At 34.1% G+C, this 20,000-nt stretch overlaps 3 protein-coding genes across 4 annotated transcripts in view; 1 reads left to right on the top strand and 2 right to left on the bottom strand.

Annotated features, from left to right (window-relative positions):
- LOC122353868 (interferon-induced protein 44-like) overlaps positions 1 to 5,635 on the bottom strand; it is a 6,146-nt gene extending 511 nt beyond the window's left edge. The window contains exons 1-7 of one of the 2 annotated variants that reach the window (XM_043251759.1): positions 5,568 to 5,635; positions 5,410 to 5,488; positions 5,291 to 5,324; positions 4,074 to 4,278; positions 3,837 to 3,983; positions 3,558 to 3,741; positions 602 to 702 (exon numbers count right to left, since the gene is read on the bottom strand). In XM_043251759.1, coding sequence (XP_043107694.1) covers positions 602 to 702; positions 3,558 to 3,741; positions 3,837 to 3,983; positions 4,074 to 4,278; positions 5,291 to 5,324; positions 5,410 to 5,482 — 744 coding nt within the window. In that variant the 5' untranslated portion in view covers positions 5,483 to 5,488; positions 5,568 to 5,635. The remainder of the gene's footprint in view (positions 1 to 601; positions 703 to 3,557; positions 3,742 to 3,836; positions 3,984 to 4,073; positions 4,279 to 5,290; positions 5,325 to 5,409; positions 5,489 to 5,567) is intronic. The other variant, XM_043251760.1, reaches the window with a different exon arrangement.
- The window catches only part of LOC122353861 (G protein-coupled receptor 137Ba-like), a 1,117,577-nt gene that overhangs the window by 985,966 nt on the left and 111,611 nt on the right, over positions 1 to 20,000 (top strand). The gene's annotated exons all lie outside the window — the stretch shown is intronic.
- The window catches only part of dennd6aa (DENN/MADD domain containing 6Aa), a 19,561-nt gene continuing 8,156 nt past the window's right edge, over positions 8,596 to 20,000 (bottom strand). Inside the window, 15 exon segments of the mRNA XM_043251781.1 lie at positions 8,596 to 10,784; positions 12,365 to 12,542; positions 13,267 to 13,374; positions 13,454 to 13,506; positions 13,509 to 13,517; positions 14,095 to 14,184; positions 14,265 to 14,329; positions 14,459 to 14,524; positions 14,849 to 14,943; positions 15,968 to 16,063; positions 17,281 to 17,403; positions 17,974 to 18,029; positions 18,107 to 18,166; positions 18,261 to 18,340; positions 19,635 to 19,740. Coding sequence (XP_043107716.1) covers positions 10,653 to 10,784; positions 12,365 to 12,542; positions 13,267 to 13,374; positions 13,454 to 13,506; positions 13,509 to 13,517; positions 14,095 to 14,184; positions 14,265 to 14,329; positions 14,459 to 14,524; positions 14,849 to 14,943; positions 15,968 to 16,063; positions 17,281 to 17,403; positions 17,974 to 18,029; positions 18,107 to 18,166; positions 18,261 to 18,340; positions 19,635 to 19,740 — 1,317 coding nt within the window. The 3' untranslated portion in view covers positions 8,596 to 10,652.

A 20,000-nucleotide genomic window follows, 5' to 3' on the forward strand; every position in this document is an offset into this window, starting at 1 on the left:
GTGATTCAGTGAGCCAATTCTGAATCGGATCAATTCAACTTAATGATTCACTCATTAACCTACTGGGAGTTCTAGTTTATCTTAAATATCATTTCATAATATATTAATAAAGGCTGAATTTGCCTCATCTTTACGCCAGTGCTCAAAAAAAACATTATTATTATTATTTTCATCAGTGATTGATTACATTACTTTTTCCAGGATTCTTTGACGAACGGACAGATCAACCTGAAATAAAAAAAACTAATCTTATTTAGCGAGGACGCTTTAAACCGATCAAAAGTGATGATGAAGACATTTATAATGTCACAAAAGATTTTCTTCTGAGCTTTCTGGTAATCAAAGAAACCTGAAAAATCCTGCTTGGGTGTTTTCAGCATAACAATAATAATAATAAATGTGTTTTGAGCAGGCAATCCGAATATTAGAATGATTTCTGGAGGATCATATGAGTAGAGTATCGATGCTAAAAACGTTTAAATTGCATTTAAAATATGTTCATACAGAAATCATTGTTTTATTTTTTATGCATAGAAAACAAATTGCACTCTTTTGCCGTGCTTCGGATGGGATGGGTGTTGGCTTTGCATGGATTGCGCACCTTCTCTTTGATCTTCTTGCTTCTGTAGACCTTCCTTAGATTGCTTTTGACCAACGGACACGCTTCGTCCACTTTCGTCAGAACAACCACTTGAGGAATTCCTGCAGCGAATGCAAACACCCTGTTCTTTTTCTGTTTGCTTTTTCATGTTCAGATATTCACATAACAAAATATATACGAATTAATAGGTACATAGTAGCGTACTCAAAGTATGATTTAAAATGAAAGCTTAACTATTATACTTCAGAGTACTAAAAATGCTTTTTTTTTTACTTTTTATATACTTCAGAGTACTACAAATGCTACTACAAGTATTGAATAGTAAACCGGAAGCATATCTATAGGTTTACTTGTAGTTGAGTTGCAGTACAAGCGCATACTCAGCATTTAGTACTATACCTAAAAGTATACTTTTATATACTTTTATATACTTCAGAGTACTAAAAATGCTTTTTTTACTTTTTATATACTTCAGAGTACTAAAAATGCTACTACAAGTATTGAATAGTAAACCGAAGCATATCTATATGTTTACTTGTAGTTGAGTTGCAGTACAAGCGTACTCAGCATTTAGTACTATACCTAAAAGTATACTTTTATATACTTTTATATACTTCAGAGTACTAAAAATGCTACTACAAGTATTGAATAGTAAACCGGAAGCATATCTATATGTTTACTTGTAGTTGAGTTGCAGTACAAGAGTACTCAGTGTTTAGTACTATATTTAAAAGTATACTTTTATATACTTTTATATACTTCAGAGTACTAAAAATGCTACTACAAGTATTGAATAGTAAACCAGAAGCATATCTATAGGTTTACTTGTAGTATAGTTGCAGTACAAGTGTACTCAGTGTTTAGTACTATATTTAAAAGTATACTTTTATATACTTTTATATACTTCAGAGTACTAAAAATGCTACTACAAGTATTGAATAGTAAACCGGAAGCATATCTATAGGTTTACTTGTAGTTGAGTTGCAGAACAAGTGTACTCAGTGTTTAGTACTATATTTAAAAGTATACTTTTATATACTTTTATATACTTCAGAGTACTAAAAATGCTACTACAAGTATTGAATAGTAAACCAGAAGCATATCTATAGGTTTACTTGTAGTATAGTTGCAGTACAAGTGTACTCAGTGTTTAGTATCTATATTTAAAAGTATACTTTTATATACTTTTATATACTTCAGAGTACTAAAAATGCTACTACAAGTATTGAATAGTAAACCGGAAGCATATCTATATGTTTACTTGTAGTTGAGTTGCAGTACAAGAGTACTCAGTGTTTAGTACTATATTTAAAAGTATACTTTTATATACTTTTATATACTTCAGAGTACTAAAAATGCTACTACAAGTATTGAATAGTAAACCAGAAGCATATCTATAGGTTTACTTGTAGTATAGTTGCAGTACAAGTGTACTCAGTGTTTAGTACTATATTTAAAAGTATACTTTTATATACTTTTTATATACTTCAGAGTACTAAAAATGCTACTACAAGTATTGAATAGTAAACCGAAGCATATCTATAGGTTTACTTGTAGTTGAGTTGCAGTACAAGTGTACTCAGTGTTTAGTACTATATTTAAAAGTATACTTTTATATACTTTTATATACTTCAGAGTACTAAAAATGCTACTACAAGTATTGAATAGTAAACCGGAAGCATATCTATAGGTTTACTTGTAGTTGAGTTGCAGTACAAGTGTACTCAGTGTTTAGTACTATATTTAAAAGTATACTTTTATATACTTTTACTTCAGAGTATAAAAATGCTACTACAAGTATTGAATAGTAAACCAGAAGCATATCTATAGGTTTACTTGTAGTATAGTTGCAGTACAAGTGTACTCAGTGTTTAGTACTATATTTAAAAGTATACTTTTATATACTTTTATATACTTCAGAGTACTAAAAATGCTACTACAAGTATTGAATAGTAAACCGGAAGCATATCTATAGGTTTACTTGTAGTTGAGTTGCAGTACAAGTGTACTCAGTGTTTAGTACTATATTTAAAAGTATACTTTTATATACTTTTATATACTTCAGAGTACTAAAAATGCTACTACAAGTATTGAATAGTAAACCGGAAGCATATCTATAGGTTTACTTGTAGTTGAGTTGCAGTACAAGTGTACTCAGTGTTTAGTACTATATTTAAAAGTATACTTTTATATACTTTTACTTCAGAGTACTAAAAATGCTACTACAAGTATTGAATAGTAAACCAGAAGCATATCTATAGGTTTACTTGTAGTATAGTTGCAGTACAAGTGTACTCAGTGTTTAGTACTATATTTAAAAGTATACTTTTATATACTTTTTATATACTTCAGAGTACTAAAAATGCTACTACAAGTATTGAATAGTAAACCGGAAGCATATCTATAGGTTTACTTGTAGTTGAGTTGCAGTACAAGTGTACTCAGTGTTTAGTACTATATTTAAAAGTATACTTTTATATACTTTTTATATACTTCAGAGTACTAAAAATGCTACTACAAGTATTGAATAGTAAACCGGAAGCATATCTATAGGTTTACTTGTAGTTGAGTTGCAGTACAAGAGTACTCAGTGTTTAGTACTATACCTAAAAGTATACTTTTATATACTTTTTATATACTTCAGAGTACTAAAAATGCTACTACAAGTATTGAATAGTAAACCGGAAGCATATCTATAGGTTTACTTGTAGTATAGTTGCAGTACAAGCGTACTCAGCGTTTAGTACTATACCTAAAAGTATACTTTTATATACTAAAAAAGTGGGCCAATTTTAGTACTGAAATAGATTTATACTATTTATACTAGTACACTGATTTTTGCATGCTTATTATATAAAGAATACTTAAAAATATATTTAAAAAAAGTATAATTAATCAAACTTGAAGTTTATTACTTCTTGGTAAGTGATATCAAGCATTCAGGGGTCGGTTTTACCCTTTGCGCTGATTCTCTGGCGGATGATCCTCAACTTGTCAATCAGTTTCTCATCTGTGAAGTTAACTGTCACAGCGTCTATGATGTAAACCAGGCAGAAAGCCTGGTCAGAGAGGCCGGGGTGACTGATGTAATGCTGGCCCTGCTCGTTACCTCGATGAACAAGAGCCTGATCCTCCTTGAACTTATAGTTTCAAAATCGAGAAAAGATAAAAGGCAAACGTCAGAGCTGTAACGCACGCATTATAATGTGTTCAAATGCGTTCAAAACGCTCTTACTTTATAGCCGTCCTTGATGTGGCCGAACACGGCGCTGATGATGTCTTCGGTTTGCGACCCGGCCAATACTCCGGGTTCCAGACCCATGATGTCCTTGAAGACGAAGGGAAGTTTTTTTCTCCCACTTCTGATGGCGTATCCTTGGAGCTGCAAACCAAGACCCGAAATATACATTAATGTCAATAAATGAGCGTGCTGTTAGCTAAAAAGGAAAGGGGAGTTGGAAGAAACACCTACTTCTTGTGTGAAACTATTGCTGGCTCCAGCAGATGAATTAACCAGCGCTCTAGAAGTGATCCGTCCTTCAAAGGCATTGTTGACGGAATTAATGAAGCTGGACTTTCCCGCCCCAATTTGCCCAGCTACCAGGACCTTGATGTCCTTTACGTCTGGATTATCCACAGTGAAGTTTTCTAGCATCCTTTTCAGTTCTTGTTTCTTACTGTCAAAACAAAAGGAAGTTCTGTTTCCTGTTTTTTTTGGGGTTCTGTTTAAAAAGTCATTCTGATGAGTTCTCTCTGTTTGGTTCTTGCTTAGTTTTAGTCTTGCCCTAAGTTCAAGTCCTCCTGGGACATTATGAGCTATAAATAAATCGCGTTCACCAGCACAAGATGGCAGTGTGCCTTCTTTTAATACATGACATGAAAATACAGCAATGTTTGTTAACTCTACTTATAGGAAATACAAAGCCTTACAATGTCACTGCTTCTACCTGTAAGTATTGTGGAATATCGTTGCAATTTACGCAGCCTCCGTGTTGCCAGATCCAAATATTATAAGCGTATTTGGACTTGTCTTTTCCACTTAATTTGACACTTTAGTAAGTTAAGTGGTAAGTTTCGGTTTAGGGCTAGCTATTTATATCTTATTCACAAAAGAAAGAAATGTGTTAAAAAAGCAACATCTGGCAACGCTGCAATGATCTCCAGCACTTAAACCGAAAGTAAAAGAAATAAAAAACACTAGCCATGGACAAGTCTGTGCTGTTTCACTGAATACTGTACTTACATTTTGACAGAGCTTTAGAAAACTAAAAAATGGTAATATATTGTTGCATGATAAACACCGGATAATATTATGCAACTCTAACCTATAGTAGTGATGCAATATGGTAAAAATTCAACAATCCTCATTTCTCCAAGATAGAGTAAACATATATATATATATATACATGCATGTGTGTATTTATACACCTAACATAGTACTAAATATTTTCTAAATATATACTGTATACATGTGTTTTAACATAACAAATCTACACAGCACACACACATACATACCTATATATTATATAAGCAAAAGCATTTATTTTGAATGTGATTAATCACAAGTAATCGTTGACCGGCGCTAAAGAAATAAAATGACATACAGATAAAAAAAAAAAAAAGTTGTTTGAAGATAATGGACGTCATTGAATGAAACACAGGAATTTAGGATGGTAAACGTTAACTTACAACCAATTAAAGGTCCTCCATGGGCTGTCCAGCTCTACAAGAAAAACAACAATAACAGAAAATGTTTTTAATTCAATGTACTTTCTCTACATTAATATGTCACTAAATGATCCTTGAACCTTGGTTTTCCACTCGTGCACGACATTGAGGTTGAGGTCGAGGTCGAGCTTTTCTTTTAACGTTCTTTTTCATGCTTTTCTAAATAAAAAATGTTCATGTCAGCAATATCTTCTTAAACTGACGGGCAAAGACAAGGAGGCTTTGTTTTCTCACTCACCGTTTCTCTGAAGACCGGCGTTGAGACTCGTACCACGACGCCCGTTTTATACTTTTTCTTCAGTTTCACTTTTATCTTTGCAAACTTTCATTTTGGAAATCAAATGCCACACCAATACGCCTAAATCCATTTACATTTTTTTAAATGACTTTCATTATTAAAATAAAAGTATTGCTTGCATTTTATAGTGCACTGAACAAAAATGATACTAGTTATTTATATACTAACAATTTATTTTAGCAACATTTAACATGAGAAAAAAAAATATTTAAGTGTTGCTAAAATTAATTGACTGCACGCAAAGTAAGTTCAATTCATATTTTTTCTTCTTCTCTTATATACTCTTATATATTTCTGAAAGAGTTTCCTATTCCTTTAATCTAAAATCTAAAATCTCTCATTCATAATGCCTGCACCTTTTTCTTCTTTCTTTTTCTTTTTCCTTTCATAAGTTTTTAGACGCCGGACGGTTGTAAAATAGCATTTCGCTGCATGTCTTACCATGTATGTATGTGTATGTGACAAATCAAATTTGAATTTGATTTGAATTTATTAAACCGTTTTAAAACTGGATCCAAGTTAATCAGTGCATTTCAATAGATTTGTCACTCCCATCTGTGTTATCTGTATATAGAATATTAAGTTAAGATAGTTTGATAACCATCGGTTAACCAAGTGTTTATCAGTCTTGCTTTTCAGATTCAAATTCAGTTTTTTATGAAGTTGACTTTTATGCAAACCTCCAGGTGATGCAAAAGACCTTTAATCATGCTAATTGTTGTTACGGTGTTCCTTCAAACTCCAGTATCGATATATATCAAGTATATATAGCTGTATTGGGTTGTCATATTGACAATAAGCACTGCTGATTACTGGCATGTCAACATTGTGATGTCTGTCAGGCATTATTTAAAACAATAAAAGGGCGTCTAACAGGGCGGGAAATGAGCAAAGAATGAATGCAATTCAAACAATCTGAGAAATGCATGCCATTTCAGCTATGGTTCGCAGGAAAAGAACCAAACGGGTTATATTTCCTTTTCTACCTTCACAACGACTTGTAACTACATCATAAATGCTAGTAATCTTATTAAAGTTACTTTTTTGGTGGATTGGGCTGTTCAAATTGTTCAAAACATAGTTGTTCAAATAATAGTAGCACTATTTTTGTGATTTGTGTCATATGATTTAGTTCTATTGAATTATATTTTAATTTGTGAACCATTCTTATGAACTTGGGTAGAAAAGCACCAATGAGACAAATAATTACGCGAGTTATTAAACGCTAGCCTGCTCACATTTAAAAAGCTTAACGACTTTTATCACGTTGGCATGCAGGTAAAATAAAATAACGGGGGTGTTTAGCATAGCCCCCAAAAAATTATTTGTTTAAATTTTTTATACTTATTATTAAATTCATCATGAGACTCGTGAACGCTGTTTTTTTTTTGGTGCAATGCATCTCTTGTTGCTGATAACAAAAAATGCAATGCAACATCGTAAATAAACTGCATTTTGAACCTTTGAATCGAAAGCAAACACCTACCAGGTCTTAAAAGGTCATAACCAGTCATTCAGGAAACATTAATACACTGGACGAGTGAGTTTTAAGTGTTCTCAGTAACCGTTCCTGTCAACAAAAATGTTTTTTTTTTAATTGCACATGGTGTAAAATAGGCCCAAAGGAATCTGTTGTTTTGATCGAACAGCAGGGTCGAGTCAAAGACGTTTCACAGAAAGTTAATGGATGCGATTATAAATCATATGCTGTTTCTGTCGCTCTTCGGAGGCTGATTCGTTCACTTGTTTGTGACTGTACAAACTCAGATTTTCATGCAATGCATTTTGTAAGCGCTTTTCCGTTGGATTGCTCAAAATATACCACATTTTCCTGCTAGCTAAATTTCATATACATAACCAAACACCCATCTCTTTTCTTTATTTAAAGTTGAGATGGACAAGTACTATAAGTTTTTGTTAATGCTAAAGCGGTCAAAACTGCACCTCTACGTTGATACTATGTCTTCTCCAAGAAAGATTCAAAAGATTCACAAACCTGCTCCGAAGCACCGAACCGAATCCAATGATTCATTCTATGCGTTCCAAAAATTCGCATTCTGAATCAAGTGATTCGCGAACCGCCCTCTGAAGTCCCGATCCGAATCAAATGATTCGCAACGCTTTTAAAATCCGTACAGATTTCTATAACACCCGGCATCATACGACGGAATGCATTTTCAACGAATTTATATTTCATATTTTATCAGGTTTTCATTTTTATAATTAAATTGTTTTAATTGAAAATCGTCTGAAGAGAAAATGGCTTCCATATCATATCATATCATATCACATCCATTTACGTTGTGAAACAGAGCATCATACTCTACACGATTATCAGCAACGAGTGTTAACTTCTCCAGATATAAATTAGTGAAAAAATCGCAGTGTATTTCGAGCTTTAATCAAATGATTCACGAAGCCGCTTTGAAGTTCGGATCTAAATCAAACGATTCACATTCCGCACTCGATATAAATTACAGATCATTCAGTTATAATTGAATTTAATATAATTGAATCTGAAGTCGAGCGATTACAATTATCCACAAAGACAAAATTAAAATAAATAGATAAAAATAATCTGAAGTCTTCAGTTAAAAGTTCTGATCTGAATCAAATGATTCGCGATACTCATTATGAATCTTTTGGTCTGAATGAGGAAGATTTTTCTTGTTTTTCTTCAATGTTTGTATAGTTCTACCATCAATGTTTAATAGTGTATGACAACGTAGAATTCATATTTGATCCATCGTAATGCACATGCCTGCTTACAATACAAGCCTTTAAAGTACCTTTCATTTCGTATTTCTTTACAAAATAACTATTTTGTGCCCTTTACAATATAATAGAAAATAATCTAATACTGCTTACCATTTTTCAGTGTACAACCAATCCGAATCCAAGCGATTTTTCCTCTAAACACCAAAATTAAATAGACACTAAAAATGAAGAGGCAGAAAGCAAAAACAGATTTACGCTCCATTATCGACATTTATTTACACCTGGGAAAAAAAAATATAGGCTCCTTGTTCTTCAAGATGGTCACAGAACAATCAAATATTATAATTTCCATTGAAAAGCTTAGTATGGTTACAGGAAAAAACCCCAAAACATTAGTGGTCAACGCTTTGATAGAAAAATATCGTTTATGCCGAAACATCTTTTCCATTCGTGTCGCTCAATGATGATCACCACGGCAACAAATGAAGCGTCCTGTACAGTAACTACCGATATAAACGAGCGATCGAAAATACAGATGTTAGAAAATATCCATCAGTATAACAAACAGGCGTCGCGTCGAAAGCTATCCGCGTATTAGAATATACCTCTATAAAATTCAAGCATGTTAAAATAGGTTTGTTCTTCAAATATAAAACGCCGGTGGTTGCCCAACAACCAGTTTTCACGAGGTACGGAGGAAACTACATCCGCGAGGCGTACAGTAAAGCATTGGCGTGGATCAGACGGCCGGCGGTCTTCGGTCCTTCCCCGGTTCGTCTTTCAAGCTCAAGGCACCGACAGGAAGCTCGCGTTTCCGTCTCTAAATATCCACAATGCGTTCACGTCGTGGAACAGCCACGAAAACAACGGGCTTTCGTGAGCACATTTTGACCAGAGACGCCTCGGATAAAGTGCAACGAGCTCAAACAATCGTTTAAAACGCGCCAGGTGACGTTAAAGAGTGGGCCTGGGCCTAAAAACAGCAAAGATAATCGAATGCAAGTAATCGGGGGGAAACAAAAAGGCACGAGGAACCGAAAAGAGACCCCTTTCTCCTCTACAGCTCAAGCGCGCGTATCTGAAGACTAGATCTCGTGTTTAAGTGTACGGTGGCGATAAAGCGACTAAACTAGCTCTTTCTAGTGAAGGTGGAAAGGAAAGGGCGATGGCTGTTTCCCTTTTGTGGTTTAGTCAGTTAAAATAAAAATAAATACATGCATATAAATAAAACGGCGCTGGTCTTTTCTGGGCCTTCGTTACGAGAGTTAATCAGCAATGTGCTTCTCGAGCTCGTCGCGACGAAACACGTTCACGCTAGCGTCTCTTCCTCGTCAGTACTAGGTGAGCAGGGTCTCGCCGGTTATTGCAATAAGTTCTCCGGGGAACGTTTCGCCCCCAAAATACAACGGATGTAACGGTTCGTGTTCACGAGCTATTGCGAGTTGACATTTTCCACGATAACTAAAAAAAATGATTCGCCAACGGAAAACGTCTCATCCGTGCCAGTTCTCATTATTACATCATAGCATAAGGGGAAAAAAAAAAAAAAAAAAGCAAAACAGCTCATGAAATAATATTATATTGAAATATGTGAAATAAGGAGTCATTCTGTAATGCAAAAAAAATAGATTTGTTGCATATTGGTAATAACTTAGGAGACGCGTTTAATTATGCAAATAGCACAATGTAAAAAATGCCAAAAAAATTATTAAATTTGAATACTATTCATTAAATTAAAATACCTAATAATTACCTATAATGCAACAAATTACATTGACAAAATATATTTATATTTATATAATCATTATTTCAGTAATTCTGCTTTTTTTTTTTTTATATATATGTCAAATGATCCAATAATGAGAGCATTCATATAATATATATATATATATATATATATATATATATATATATATATATATATATATATATATATATATATATATATGTATAATTATTCACGTGAAACGACCAGATTATAGCAAAAACAATGCAACTGTGTAAATATATACCAGGCTTCAATATACGTTCTTCATTTCGGGGTGAAACACAACCTGGGGACGTTCCCTGGATTTCAGTTCTCGTGTCAGACCGGCTCTCTCCGTCCCCGACAGCATCTTCATGTTTAAAAAAAGCGAAGGGAATGTTAATCTCACACGGTGAGACGTACAGCATAAAGACTGAGAGTGTGCCTGGCTCCGCCCCCGTCCGCGCCGCTCGGGCCGCAGTCACTTCCTGTTAGCCAGCGTTCGAGGGGGCGCGCGTGTGAGGTCAACCCCGTCCTCTCCGGGCAGCGCCGGCCGAGGGTCAGGGGCTCGGCGGTTTGTGTAGGATGCCCTGCAGGTCCTCGGGAAGAGACCGGATGATGCTCTCGATGTGGGCCTGCAGTTTGGGAAGAGTTCCTGCTTTGACAGGAAGCTGATCTTTCTCGGCCTGAGTCTGAGACACAAGCAGTGCGTATGGGTGAAACATACAGTCATGCAAATCAACGCAGACGCTGTAAATATTACTTTTAAAGTTGTAACCTTAACAAAGAGTTTGATTTCCGTTCAATCTTCAGTAGCTATTTTTTTGTGGCAAGAAATATAATCAACTGTATTTGGCTCGACTCCTAAAATCCTCTTCAAATATTCATAAGAATTAAATTATAATAAAATTTCTAAAGTAAAGCTTGTTATTTTTTACTTGAACATTCAAACTCTATTCAATCATTTGAAATTACTTTTTAATTAATTTGAAGTTAATTATTTTTGTAAGTTGCAAACAAAGATTACTAAAGCATATTTTACAAAAAATAAATAAAAATTAAATTTCTTTCTACCTCAGAATGTACTCATTACTTGCCTTTTCTTTGAAATTAATTGTGAAATTTATGATTAATCTAAGTGAAATGTTTCATGCACTATTCTTTTTTTAAATATTTATTATTATATTTTTATTTATATTTTATATATATATATATATATATATATATATATATATATATATATATATATATATATATATATATATATATTTTTTTTTTGTATTTTGTATTTTGTATTCCTTGTGAAATTAGCTACCAACACTGTAAAAACAAACAAAAAAAAAAATTAATAAAAATAAAAAGACTTTTTTTGCATACATTTAGCAAGAAAATGTTATTTTCAACCTTCAAAATATTTAGATTAAATATGGTGTTACTTGCCCTTACTTTGTATTTAATTACGAAATTTATTAGCAATTTCAGCAAAATTATTTCCTACACTGTATATTTAACAGTTAAAAATATAATAAAAAAATCATGCTTAATTCAGTTACTTGCATTTTTTGTGAAATTAATAAGCAACATTGGAGTGAAACTGTATATATATATATATATATATATATATATATATATATATATATATATATATATATATATATATATATATAAAAAATATAATAAATGTAAATGTAAACATTTATAATAATAATAATATTAACAATAACTAAAATAAGTGTTTACAAGAAAATACTATATTCAGTCATTACTGCGACAAGATTTCACATTTAATTCAATGTTAGTTGTAGTTTTTTTTTTTTTTAATTATTGGAGAAAGGAGGAAAATCTAATGTGAAAATAGCTATTTTTTGTAAATTAAACTGGTATATTGCATGCAATTTAGCAAACAAAGTGTAGTTTCCACTCCACGTTTTCAAGAAAACCACACGAAACTGGGGTGAGATATCATTTAAAAAGCTGAAACAAGCAGGCATGCATGCGAGACGTTTTTCCTACTAGATTCCTGGAGGTTATTGCACCAAATCAGATTTTGTCTCAAAACGATATTTTAGATAACAATATTTGATAGCTGAACTAAACGGCAGACCAGTTAAAGTCGTTTTTTGTTGTTTAAATCAGATTTGGAGACATGCAATGTTTTTAAATCGGCTCTCGTCCCGACGGCACCCATCGACCGCATCTCTCCAAACCCGCTGAAGAAACTCTTTTTGGAAGGTCTGAGGTGAGCGTTTGATCCACGGCTTTAAGAGCTCACCAGTTTCTCCTTGAGTTTGAGCACCAGGTCGACCGTCTCCACCTCCGTGTGTTTCTGGACCCTCAGCTGCAGGTCTTCCTCGCACAGCGCCTCCAGATGAAGAGCTTCCAGCTTCTGCGTCATCTCCTTCCTGCGGTTCCTGAACCAGCCGTCGAAGTTCGGAGACCTCAGGAACTGCCTGAGTCAGGTTTAGAGACATTAAAGGAATAGTTCACCCACAAAAATGAAATTTCTGTCATCGTTTAGTCACTTTTGAGTATTTACAAACCTGCATGGGTTTCTTTGTTCTGCTGAACGTGAAACGAAGATCTTTTGAAAAAAAGGTTTTTTTCTTTCCTACCATGGAAGTCAACGGTGACCTAAAACAGCCGTTCTTCAAGATATCTATAAGTTAACTATTAATTTTTGGGGGAACTGCTCACAGAGGCTGTATTCATGTGCTCCATAATGCAATTAAAAAAATAAAAATAAAAAATTATTTTGGGAAATATTATTTTAATTTGAAACGGCTGAAATCTATTTAAAATATATTGCAAAATGTAATAAATTTCTTTGAATTTTCCGCATCTTTAAAGTCACATGATCCTTCAAAAATTTCTATATTAGTCTAATTTACTGATTTTCTGCTCAAGGAACATTTACACATATATATATATATATATATATATATATATATATATATATATATATATATATATATATATATATATACACACACATACATGCATGTATGTATGTATGTATATGTATATATGTGATTGTGTGTGTGTGTATATATATATATATATATATATATATATATATATATATATATATATATATATATATATATATATATATGTATATATATATAAAATAATTATTAAATATATATAAAAAGTAATTATTAAACAGATCTGTACCTGTAGAGGCCGATCCAGTCTCCTTTGAGTCGTGAGGTGAGCTGAGGTCCGGCTTTTTCCAGGGTTTTCATGAACTCCTCCTGGTTGAACGGCCGCAGCTGCGGGGGACTCTGAGAAACGAGAGAGGACGGGCGAGCATTCATCAAAGTCTATTCATTTCAAAGCAAAATATCTGGAAAAGAGAAACCCGCCTTACTTTCCAGGAGAGATACTCTTCTGTAAAGGCATCAGACTGGCCACGTGTAACGCTCCTGCAAATCAGACACACACTGTTAAACAATTACTTTATAGAATTTGGCGTTGTCAAAAAATGTATAGTGATTAATCACATCCAAAAAAAGTTTTGCTTACATAATATATGTACTATAATATATATATATATATATATATATATATATATATATATATATATATATAAAACATGTATTTATCACATCTTCATGTTATTCAGAATAACAATGTTATTTTACCATTTTTTATATTATTGGAGAATTTTTCTATATTCAGTTTATTTTCATTTTAACAATTCTGTTATGCGCTTTTGTCATTTTTACGCAATATTTCAACCAACTGAAAGAAAGCTGAAATAAAATATAAATATTGCATGGAATTTTTTATTTTTTTTTAAACTTTAACAGAACGTAGGAATGTTGCCTTAGCAACTCTGAAGCTTTATTACTATTTCAGGTTTATTTTTAGTAATTGCAGCACTTATTTTTACAGTCGCTAAGGAGTTTTTTCTTTCAGTTAACAACAGCGATCAGCTGCATTCAGGACGCTGTCAATGGCACCGTGAGATTGATTCTGCATGCGATGAAACGGTCCTACCAGTGGAATGATGAAACTCTGCGTAAGTTCCAGGAAGTATCGACGTAGAATTGCATTCTGGGCCGCCGAAGGGCGCTTCTGCTGGACTCCCTGATGTGAAGCGCAAGAAACACTGAATAGACGCTCTTGAATGTTTTAGCGGCGATGAAACGCACCGGAGAGACGCTCACCTTCTGCAGCTGCTTGATAATGTCCTCGTCTTTGTTCAGGAAGGGTTTATATGCGGTATAGACACCTGAGACGCCGCACAGAGAACCCTTCAGATACTTTACACTGCTTTTACACTTTATCGGTAAGAGACTAGATTTTACGAGCGCTTAAATGAAGCCTGCGTGAACGCAAGACAAAAAACAAGAAGTCTCACCAGGTTTTGAGTCCAAAGTCTTCAGATTTTTTAGTTTCTTCACTTTCATTTGTTTGGCCATCTCTCCTTTAAAAAAAATAAATAAATAAAAAATAAAATAAAAATAATAATAATAATATAAAAAAAAAAAATTATATATATATATATATATATATATATATATATATATATATATATATATATATATATATATATATATATATATATATATATTTATTTATATATAAATAAATAATACAGAACAAAGCATCCAGCAACCATCTTTAATGATGATTTAACATACTGGCATTTATATGCAGTGCTAATAAAAGCGTTTGAGAGTCATGATATTCTCCAAATGCGTCACGGCCTAATTATGCATGCAGTGAATGGATATTTAAAGGTCAGAACCTGCTTGCTTCATGTCTCCGATGCGGATGATGTGAGGCCAGTGCTGGAGAGTTTTGGCAAAAAATGGGTTCGTAACTCCCAGGATGACCGAAGGCCTGCAGAGAAACACGGCACACGGTTAAGAGAGAGCCAGTGAGCTTGCACAAACACTTCCTGTCTGAACTCCAGAAATATCCCCATCCATCGATCCGAACGTGGAGCAGCATCTCATCTGTCGTATGATCATCCTGCGAGACGCTGATCGAATTACACGCTGCGTTTGTAGGTCAACAGAGCACAGGAAATACACGCTAATACACACTCGGCTTCATTATAGACCCCACAAAAAATATTTTAAAAAATTACACTTGTTACAGTCATTTGGTACATTTAGTACAGTATGTGAAATATATTTGTCAATTAAATTATTATAACGCATTTAATAAAAATAATACACATATACATATATATATATATATATATATATATATATATAAAACCGAATAACTAATATAATAATAAATACAAATTCTAGTATAATAAATACATTTAATAATACAATTTAACACCTGACTATATTGTAAGTAAAATAAAAATAGCAACTTAGTTGTCACTCAAACAGGTGATGATTTTTATTCATTCTGCTTTCTGAGTCATTTTACAATAAAATACATTTATTATAATGAAATAAAATATTTCAACATTTAATGAAGCCTATTACCCATCGTAAAAAATAAATAAAAAAGAATAATTGCTATAAATGTGATAATTAAATTATACAAATGTTATATTGTGTGTTTTATGTATAGAAATAAGGACAGGAACATTCCTTATTACTTGACTGGCTTAGATTAAAAAAAAAAAAAAAAATCATTTGTGTATTTAAAATGGACTCAAATTATATTAATATAATTGTTTATCATTAATAAAATATATAATGAATATTTCATCAATCATATCATATATATATATATATATATATATATATATATATATATATATATATATATATATATATATATATATATGTGTGTGTGTGTGTGTGTGTGTGTGTGTGTGTGTGTGTGCATTATATAAATAACTGTATATAAAAAGGGCTGAAGCCTGAGGTCTGAGGTGGTTTACACAGGGTTTACTTACGGAGCTTGCGTTCGAGTGGTGTATTCCTTAAACTCACTGTCATGAATGGTGAAGTACGGCCGGAAATCACTGCAGTAGCGCAGAGGAGAGATACAGCTGCACAGAGACAGAGACGGAGGGTTCGGATCATCAGAAAGTGATCGTTAATCGGTCAGGATTATTCTGCTCACGTTAAACACAGAGTATGTTTGGTGCTTAACAGTGTCCCTGGAGTCTCCGCATCACACACATCATGTGACTCCTGACTTTATCTAGCTGCCCTTCTTCAAGGTCGAGAACAGCATGCGACTCTGGAAACATTCAGCTTCCAGAAACTCGGCCAGAAAACATGATCTGTCTGCTGTTCAGTACGGCATCAAAGCCTGTGTGCCTATATATTTAATATACATGTCCATATTTATATTCATATAACTTACTACATACACACACACACACAAATATGTGTGTGTGTGTATGCATGTATATATGTGCATGTATTTATATATACACACATAATATATTCTGTAAACAAAAACATATTTTATCATGAATAATCGTTTGACAGCACTAAAACAACAACACAATAAATCACAATAATGATTTCCTCCTAGTGTTATTTTAGCTTCAATGATATACGGTTTTATTTATTAGTGTAGCATTAAGTTTTCAACGTGATTAATACTCAGCAGCTCATTAATCCTAGTGCTTTTTATCCTGTTATTGGTAGAATTAACGGTAGTTTTGTTATCTATTATTATTCTTCATATATGCAGTCATGGTTATTCAAATTACTAAAAGTTATGTCACGCTATAAAGCCAAATTATAAACAAAATAAAATGATAATACTATCAAAAATTACTATGACTATTTTATTGCCAGGATGTCCATAGAGAGTTGATTATACTTACATATATACGCATATACACACACACACACACACATACATATATATATATATATATATATATACATATATACATACATAATATATATGGCCCCACAGAAACATAAATTATTATTATAAAACATTTTTATTTTATTTAGTGTCCATTTAATTTATTTAACATATTTAATATTGAGGGCATCCAAGTTATTTGAGATATCATAACTTTTTTTTTTTTTTTTTTTTTACATTACATTTCCTGCTAATTAGTTACTTTTTTAATGATGTAACATTAAGGAGAAAAGTAACTAGTTGCTTTTTTAAAGTAATGTGCCCAACACTGTGCTTTACAAACGCAAGCTAAAAGAGGCCACGTGTTAAAATCACTATGACACCACCTTACATGGCATAAAGCATCATCATCATCATCATCCTCATCATCTGCCGTACCTGACCAACGCCAACACCGTGTCCGAAGACTCCGCTGGTGAAGGAGCCATGACCACCAGCGCTTCACCGAGCAACACAAGCTCCCATAACATCTGAATGTGGAAAAACACTGGATGGAAACACCTGCAACATTACAAACGATGAGATTAACGAAATTAATACTTATTCAGCACAGGACGCATTAAATTGAAGCCTTATAATGCATTAATAATGCTACAAAGCAAGTGTGTTTCAAATAAATTCTATTCTATTCTTCTGATCTTTTTGTTTATCAAAGGAGCATGAAAAATAGAACGTCAGTTTCCACAAAAATATCAAGCAGCACAGCTGTTTCCACACTGGTGATGATCAAAAATGTTAGAAATCAGCGTTAGAATGATTTCTAAAGGATCATGTGACTCTGAAGACTGGAGTAATGATGAAAATTCAGGAATAAATTACATTTTAAAACGCATTCTAACAGAATAAAAATCAATTTAATCGTAAAACTCTTTTCATAATGTTATCATTTATTTTTGACTAAATAAATGCACCCTTGGTGAGCAGAAGAGACTTATGCATGCAAACAACATGCACTTTTCTCAGCCACCAACAGGAGGCCCCAGAGGGCAAGCAATCAACAAACGCAGCCGTGCCATGACATGTAGTACAATACGTTCCCGTCATACGAGCACGAAAATAAAAATGCTTTACCTGAAGAGATCCACTTCGTGGACAGTGGGCAGAACGATGGACACCAGGCTGTCGCTCTGTAAATGAAAGATGAGACTCGTTACACGAGAGCAAACCGATGTGGCCCCCGGTGAATGTGACATCAGGTTCATACCGGAGCGGACTGGACGAGCTGAGACGTTCCAGGCTTGTCGTAACACGTGGGGATGCGCAGCTGAGGAGAGCGGACCACAGCAGCCGTTAATCGAGGGCTGAGGACATTCACACACGGACACGATCTCTTACAAAAGACAGAAAACACCAGCTACCTTCATGACCACACCCATGATGGGGAGCGTGAGGATCTTCCCTTGACACGGCGTGGGCCAGCGGTCAATGTCATTACATGCTTCAACACAAAAAACACATTCATCAATACATAGAGTACAGGAAACAAAATGATGTAACGTTACATACAGAAAGTATGAAGGAATGTTGCTATGCCGCTACTAAGATGTTCTGAGCTCATGTTGCTACACAGTTGCTAAGGTGTTACACAGTTGCTAAGGTGTTCTGAATTGTTGTCACATGTTGCTAAGTAGCTAGTTGCTAAGGAACTGCGAGTCATTGTTGCAAATTGTTAGTTGTTATAACGTTGCTACCTAGTTGCTACGGTGTTCTGAGTTGTTACATGATGCTACAGCGTTGGCAAGGTGTTACGTAGTTGCTAAGGAACTGTGAGTCTTTGTTACATGCTGCTACTCAGTCGTTAAAGTGTTATGCAACTTGTAAATGATTATGCTAAAGTGTTCTGAGTAGATGTTACATGTTACTACGAAGTTGCTATGGTGTTACACAGTTATTATGCAGTTGCTAAGGTGTTCTCAATTGTTGTTACATGTTGCTAAGCAGTTAGCAAGGTGTTATCTAGTTGCTAAGGAGCTGAGAGTCATTGTTGCACATTGCTAGTTGTTGTTACATGTTGCTACGAAGTTGGCAAGGTGCTAAGTAGTTGCTTAGGAGTTATTGTTACATGTTGCTAAAGTGTAATGCAGTTTCTAAGTGATTATAAAGCAGCTAAGTTGATGTTACATGTTTCTATGTAGTTGGCAAGGTGTTACACTGTTGCTAAGGAGCTGTGAGACGCACGTTGCATGTGATTTGCATGTTGTTATGCAGTTGCTAAGATGTTCTGAGATGTTTCAAGTTTATACGTTGTTGCTAGGGTGTTCTAACTTGCTATGTTGTTGCTATGAGTTGTTGTTGTTGCATGTTGCTAAGTGGTTGCTAAGGTGTTAAGAGTAATTTTTTTTATGTGGTTGCTAAGGTGTTCCGAATTGTTGCACACTGCCATGCAGTTACTAAGATGGTCAGCCTTGTTGTTTGTTGCTAAGCAGTTACTAAGATATGTTGCGGTTGTTGGTGCAGGTTGCTATGCAGTAACTAAGGGGCACTGAGCCAGTGCATGCTGTATTGCAGTTCCCATGGTGTTTTTTCTGTGTCGCTATGCGATTGGTAGGTGCATGATGTTCTAGTGCTGAGATATGACTGATTTGTTGCAGTGTTGCTATGTGGTTGCCAGAGTTTTCCAATTAGAAGAGGAAATTGAACGTTCCTAATCTTAAATGCGAGCCACAGTAGTAGCAAACACCTCTGATTGTTACAATGTTTTGCAGTACATAGTCCATGTTTTCAGGACTCACCGGCCTCTAAACACGGCTCCTGTTTCTCAAAGTATTCTGGGGCGATGAGCTTCAGCAGAGAGTGGAAAAAGGTCACGTAGGGAAGCTTGCTGATGAGGACCAGAGACTGGAGGAGAGAAACACGCATGCATACACACCGTGAGAGAAGCGTCATAAAACTCTAAATCCAGGCCAAACGACAGACAGGTTCTTAAAAGGAATCATTTGGCTACGACCTTTATCTTCCGCAGCACAGAAAGTAGGCGCTACGCAGTGCATTTCCACGGGAATACGTTCAAATATGGCGCATCCATAACATTAATGGCGATAGTTTCAAATTCTGCAGCTCGGGAGTCAAAAAGTTGGCCTATGTATTAAAAAGTGTTG

The sequence above is a fragment of the Puntigrus tetrazona genome, chromosome 11 (genome assembly GCF_018831695.1).
Source record: "Puntigrus tetrazona isolate hp1 chromosome 11, ASM1883169v1, whole genome shotgun sequence".
Lineage (NCBI taxonomy): Eukaryota > Metazoa > Chordata > Actinopteri > Cypriniformes > Cyprinidae > Puntigrus > Puntigrus tetrazona.